General features: G+C 36.0%; 1 protein-coding gene across 1 annotated transcript; it reads right to left on the bottom strand.

Moving 5' to 3' along the window:
• Positions 1-1,374: 1,374 nt before the first annotated feature.
• LOC122060629 (salicylic acid-binding protein 2-like) lies at positions 1,375-4,394 on the bottom strand. Its single transcript, XM_042623758.1, has 3 exons — positions 4,005-4,394; positions 3,613-3,732; positions 1,375-1,769 (listed from the first exon to the last, which is right to left on the bottom strand). The coding sequence occupies exons 1-3, from the start codon at positions 4,392-4,394 to the stop codon at positions 1,467-1,469; spliced, it is 813 nt and encodes a 270-aa protein (XP_042479692.1). The 3' UTR covers positions 1,375-1,466.
• Between the last annotated feature and the right edge of the window lie 2,190 nt (positions 4,395-6,584).

The raw sequence follows: 6,584 nt of genomic DNA, 5'->3' as shown, positions 1-6,584 counted from the left end.
AAGCTCCGCCAACTCAAGAATTTACTTTTCTGATTAGATAAATACAATTTACTTCATATTTGTTCGATCAGATTCGACCAATAGTTTAACTGGTTTGGGTTTTCTTTTGACACCCCCATCTAAACTTTGGCCCGAGCTAGGTGAGCTCTCATGGAAAGTCTTCTTTTCCATTTTTGCTATTTTTGCTAGATCTGCAAGACTTTTTATTGATAAAAATTATAAGAATTACAATCAGACAACTATTATAAAACCCAAAAATTAGATTTCTTATCCACCTTAGACATTGCCATCAACAGATAAGAAATCCAACTAAAAAAACAAACAGCTGCAATCAGTCAAAACAATAGGTGTCTTTGTTATGCATCAAACTCAATATCGTTCAGAATAAATCTCAAAAGTAGCTCTAAAATAGAAAAATTCTTGTTGATACCACATGTTCACAAGATGATCCGTCAACTTCATGAAAACAATGTATGATATTCCAATGAATTGTGTCCAAGTATCACTTAATGTGAATCCATTTTCGTCTAAAAATGCCGAAAGTCTTCCTTCTCACATCGACTAAATGACATAAACTGTCTCTATCAAAAAAAAAAAAATGACATACCATCTTCTATCAAAACTGTCCTTGTGTGGAAGGGCAAAGTAGTAAAATGAAATTGATCTAATAATGAGGAATATTGGTTTATCAGCTCTCTTGCGCAACTTGCAGGTCCTTGAATATTAATTTCTAGGAAATAGAAAGCTGGTCGTGACCCCTTATCAAAACATGGGCATGCAAAATTAAGATCCACTCCTATGAAATTAAAAATCTCGTTCATATTGATACCCTGCAAGCACTCTTATTAACCCCCTCAGTGTAAGGGCTAGGCAGCCAAGGAGCAATCTCTTGTCCTTTTTCTATTTTCATTTTCATTAGGTTTCTATTGTTTAGACATAAAAAGACTTGAAGAAAAATAAAGAAAAAAATGTTTAAATTTCCCGCAACGCCTGCTTAAAACCCAACCGGCACGCTGGCATCGTTTCCCCCCACCCGAAACACTGTAGTATCCCCGATAAAAGGTCCTAATAGCCCCCCCCCACCCCATTTGACTGGTTTCCCGCATGTAACACCTCCTTCCAACCATAAACCTATACACGGGTGTCGAAAGAACCCTCCCTCTAAGAAAATATGTTATGTAATTCCAGAACATGAAATAGGAAGCTCTCTTTATAGAGAGAGAGAGAGAGAGAGAGAGAGAGAGAGAGAGAGAGAGAGAGAGAGAGAGAGAGAGAGAGAGAGAGAGAGAGAGAGAGAGTAACAATAGGAGTTAAGAAACATGGTTTTCCTCCAACAAGAATAACATCCAAAGAGCTAGTAGAGTTGGCCTTAGATTTTTTAGGCCCATCAAGCCCATATAAATATGTTTTTGTTGACAACCCAGCCCAAGTTACAGTCCTTGTTCAATGGCCAATCTTATTTGGAGTCAGGAGCAGTGACATCTTGATGATGAGGAATAATTTCTAGCAACTTCTAACAAATGTGCAGACAACTCCAAGGGCCTTGACAAGTGAGGCTCATGACCTGAATAATCAATCACTTTCACTTCCTTCACTGTATAATTAGCAATCATCTCACGTTGGAAATCCTCTCTTATTGCTAAATCATCTTTAGCTATAATATAAACCCGATTCACACTACCATATTTCTTTTCAGAAAGCTGTATTTTATCCAAATCTTCAGGGAAGAATGATCCCGGCCTTTTAAGTGTAGAGATCAGCGCAAAATCCTGCAGTGATAGAAGTAACAGAGATATTACAATAATTCCTGTTTTTGGAAACTAACAAGCAATACCAAAAATTTAAATAATCACTAGGCATTATTTTTTCGGTAAACAAATAATTACTAAGCATAAGAAACACTATTTTGGAACTTGGGAAGACAACTCAAGAACCATCCAATCCACTCCAGGATTAGTCAATCTTGGTAGGAACGGGTATTTGATTTAATCCCAAGTAACTTTGTAGTAGACCAAACTTAAGGTCTAATAGTAAATGATTATTAAAAAAAATGAAATAAAACAAATTATCCCAGTGAATTTCATATAACTTAGACAAAAATACTTGGTCAATAAAACTCTTACTGACTCAAACTTACTCTAGTCATTTATTAAATTTGGACGAGTTTTCATGACTCATGACCAGGTTTCGTATATATTTTTTTATTTAACTCGGACGATTCGCCCTAGTCAAAACTTGATTTTCAACTATATATGATATTAATTGTATAAAAATAAAAAAATAAAAAAGGAGAAGGGAAGCATTTTCTTGGAGTACTGCCTTAATATCTTCAATGAGAAAGGAAAGATAAATGAAGCTAAAATTTTGAGGAAAAATAGATCCCAAGGTCCTTTGCTCATACCTCAAGTTCATCCTAGAGAGAGTTGACAAGGTGAAAAAATAAAGCTTTGAAAAAACTAATAGAAAAATAAAACATATTGAAAATTAAAAAGATGCAAAACTGAAATACATGAAAAATATGACAATACAAATGAAGGTATGTGATTGAAGTGAGTCTAAAACTTCATACACGATCAAATCCTGCCATTTCTTTGATTTCCAATGGCCAAAATTCTCACATCACCCTAGTCTAAAGATACTCTCTTAATTGATTGTGTGTACGTAGTAAATTTGGCCACAGAGAGGAAAAAAATTCACCACATGACTAAAAAATGTTTATTTTTTTCTAAATTTCAATATTAAAAAAATAAAAAGAAAATTGTTGAACTGCTGAAAACTAAGAAAAATGCTTCTATTTAACTGAAAATGTACTGGAAGTCAAAGCTTTAGAAATAAAAATGTTGGCTTTTTCAGAAAGCAAATATATATATATATATATAGATATATATGCTGGAATATGGATTTTTTCTTCAACATATTACATGTGCTAATATATCTGGAAACTTAGGAACCAGATACTTTTTGGCTCACAAAAACCCAACCCTTATACTATACTACAAGTAGAGTACTGGGTTTCTAATTGTTTACCTTCACAATTTGCTGAAGACTAGGTGATTGATTTTCAACCCGTTCCTGCTCATATAACATGCTTTTCTCTCTTTCACAAAAAATTCTTGATTATCACTAGAATAACAAATAAAAGCAAAAATTTCTGGATGGACAATAACCCTTATAACAGAAGAAAATTGTGTCTTACTTTATGTGGACTATTTGACTACAAAAAAAAAAAGATTGTGAAGCAGCAGCATGGGGTCTTCTCCAGGGTTTGAAGAAAACAGTGGAAGGAGGATGAGATGTCGATGACATATTGAGTGGCATAGAAGAATTATGAACTATTTTTTGCAATACATCTTTTTTGCCCAACCCCTCTGCTTCCATCACAGATCTCAGAAAATTCTACATTCGAGTCGCCACCAAAATATGTTGGATCGGGTCAATCTTCAAAATGGGTCAAGAATTCGAGACAAACTTAAGAAATTTCTTGATACAGTGTAGTTCAGTATCTACTGGTCTGCAGTACTATTGAATACTGTACCGTTTAACACCCTTAGTTAGACCTCTGTCCTAATAAACAGTGAGAAAAAAAAAATTTGTAAAATAGAGAGATCAAACCTCTGGAGAACATAATTGATAGAACGAAGACTTCAAAAACTTGTCACCGAAGGAAATCCATGAGTTGTTCCCACGAGTAATTGAGCAACTGTCCTTCCAGACTTTTGGAACCTTCATAAACTGTATTGTTCATTAAATGGGAAAGGAAAGACATCAGTTTCAACCTAAGCAAAGAAGAAGAAGAACTTGCTTTAATTACCCCCTCCCCTTTCCCCACCCCAATTGAGTGGCCCTGTGGCCACGCGGTGAAAGAACAATGAATACTCATTCACCGTGGTCTTAGAGAAATTCGGTCCTATATATAAAGCATATAAAAATACCTCACGGACGACATAAGAGAGCTACTGTGCTGTATCTGGCATGAGCGCAGTAACAAAGACAGCTACAGATACCTTCTTAGGGAACTTCTCCATTGCAAGAGATATGCTCAACCCTCCAAAACTATAAGCAACAAGTATAACCTTGTGGTGGTCTACACATTTCATCACATCAAATAACGGTTTTGAGTAATTCAAAAATGTAATATTCTCTGTTGAATCAAGGGAGGTGGTGAGTGTAGGGCCAAGCTGAACAGTGGTCACTTCATAGCCAGCAGCCTCAAGCAAGGGCTTAAGCTTGTACCAATCTCCATGGCCTGAACCATGAACAAGGATCATATGACCCAATCTTGATGCCTTCTCTAATCCTTTGCATTTCCTTTGATTAAAGCGACACTCTGGAGGCCCATCATTCCCCTCAACCAGGATGAGTTTCACCATTCCCGTCAACAGTAACATGGCCATTACAATCTCACTTGGACAGCCCATCTCTCTCTCTCTCTCTCTCTCTCTCTCTCTCTCTCTCGCTATATATATATATAGGTGGAAGAGGAAGAACGCCATAAAAGAATGTCTTCATCGATTGAGAAATTTCAAGTCATATACGTAGAAAATAGTGACAAGTAACGAATTTTGAGGTACCTAGTAAATACGATTGTTGAGTTCTTATTAATTGACTACTTGGTCATTTAATGCAAGACCCATCCATTTTGACCTGATTAGGCATCAATTTAATTAGCCAACTGGTTAAACCTTGTTGTTTAACATTTATTTGTAGGAATCAGTGAAATGATGAATCCGGATCAGGTCGTTGTACAAAAATGGTTCTCATACTGTGTCTGATTCACACTTGGATTCCACTTAATATCTTCCTTCTTTCAATTGTTTTTCACTTTGAGTAGAATCCAAGTGTGGATCAGGCACCATACAAGAAAGGTTCTCGTACAAGGACCTGATCTACACCCTGAAATGATATGAATCCCTTTAAGCTTCCTCAACTTCTCCTGCCCTCCTTACCTCCTCTGCCGTGCTTGAACAACTAGACTTGGACTCTGGGTCAACTTGACCCTCCTCAGTCCTCATTCAAAAACAGACAAGGATAGAAGGATAAAAACAATCGGGAGTATTGACCTGGTCCTTTAGTAGCAGTTTGGAATGTTGACTTGGTCCACACTTTTTCTTGTCTATTCTTGAGTGATTTCAAAGGCACTGAAAGAGATAAATTAATCAAATAACATGTCTCACCGTAGAAGGGTCTTGAAAATTTAACAAGTGAGAGCATACATCTAATTTTGTGAACAATAGTGTGATTCATCCTTTCATATGATTCACCAATTGTAGTTTTCCACATGGAATGAAACATGGATCAAAATCTAGCATATTTTATTAACATTCTCAAAACCAAATCCATTTAGACTCTCTGTTTTTGTGTAGTTTCATTTATAGTCTATATCTAAACGAGATGAAACTAAATGTGTTGGAAAAATTGGATTTTTCCCACGAGGTTATACATAAACTCTTTTTTTAAGAAAAATCATCTTCAATGGAGAAACCGCCCCTGATTGCCAAATAAGCAAGTTTTTGCGTACGGGTGTTGTAACATTTCACACAGTATCAAAACTAGACAAAATCAGGTGTGTTAAAAAAGATAAAGTCACTCGCATGAAGGAACCAATTTTCAAATAAATCATTTTCACTGATGCCCCTGAACGTAAATAGGCCATATTTTCCAGCTTTGACCCAAGATCCCGCACCACTTATCATGGATGACTCAACCAACTCCATAAACATCATGTAATACTAACATTTCATCGGAGAGCCCGAAAGAAGAAAGTTATGGCACCTGAAAGGTTTAGGAGAAATATGGTCTTTTTATATGGCTGAGTTCGACAATCGAGTCTTCCAAAAAATTGTAGATCGTTGAGTCGTAGTTGTTTGAGATTTAAAATGTAACCGCAAGCATACGGATCAGTGTAGCTACGGGTCGAACACAGGGAGAACAACCACTTTATTTTTTTATTTCTTTTAATAATGCGAAAGTGAACCGATTAATGATTGTGATCTAATTCTAATTACCGTCCTAAACATATGTATCTAAAATAACGTCCTAACCATTCGTCATCTAAGAATTTAAAGACGCAAGCCACGCAATTAAAAAAAATAAATAAATAAATAAAAGAAAAAAAATACTGAAATAAAAATAAAGTAAAAGAAAGGGGATAAAGCTAGAGAGAGACTCACAAGTAGGTTTCTCTACTTAGCCCAAGGGATGCATCATAATATGAGCTTCCCTACTTGACCAGAGAGTCACTCTTACAAGGGTTATTCTACTTGGCTTTAGGAAAAAGGAGACAATTAAAATAAAAGCAATAAATTGATGGTTCTATGGCTAGGAGGGGCAAAGCCATCACATACACTAGCCATGAACCTTGGGGGAAAGGAATAGCAATAATGTGACGATTGAAAATAAAAATCCTAAATTAAGAAAGAAAGGGTAGTCAGAAGAGGGAATGAGAGGGGGGGAGAGAAGACTACTGAAGGAGCCTACTTACTTGAATCAATGCTTGAACTTGAAAAAAAATTGCTCCACGGCTCGTGATCTTGTCACCTAGATCTAAGCCTAGAACTATAACTTAAAAAATTACAACTCAATTG

Source organism: Macadamia integrifolia, chromosome 14, assembly GCF_013358625.1.
Source record: "Macadamia integrifolia cultivar HAES 741 chromosome 14, SCU_Mint_v3, whole genome shotgun sequence".
NCBI lineage: Eukaryota > Viridiplantae > Streptophyta > Magnoliopsida > Proteales > Proteaceae > Macadamia > Macadamia integrifolia.
This window is presented reverse-complemented; position numbering and strand designations above follow the sequence as displayed.

Excerpts from the sequence above, each read along its gene's own strand:
- LOC122060629 (XM_042623758.1), bottom strand. The coding sequence starts at position 4,394 with ATGGCCATGTTACTGTTGACGGGAATGGTGAAACTCATCCTGGTTGAG. Across the intron at positions 3,733-4,004 it reads TGGAGAAGTTCCCTAAGAAG|TTTATGAAGGTTCCAAAAGT; the intron begins GTATCTGTAGCT and ends TGAACAATACAG. Across the intron at positions 1,770-3,612 it reads ATCAATTATGTTCTCCAGAG|GATTTTGCGCTGATCTCTAC; the intron begins GTTTGATCTCTC and ends CTATCACTGCAG.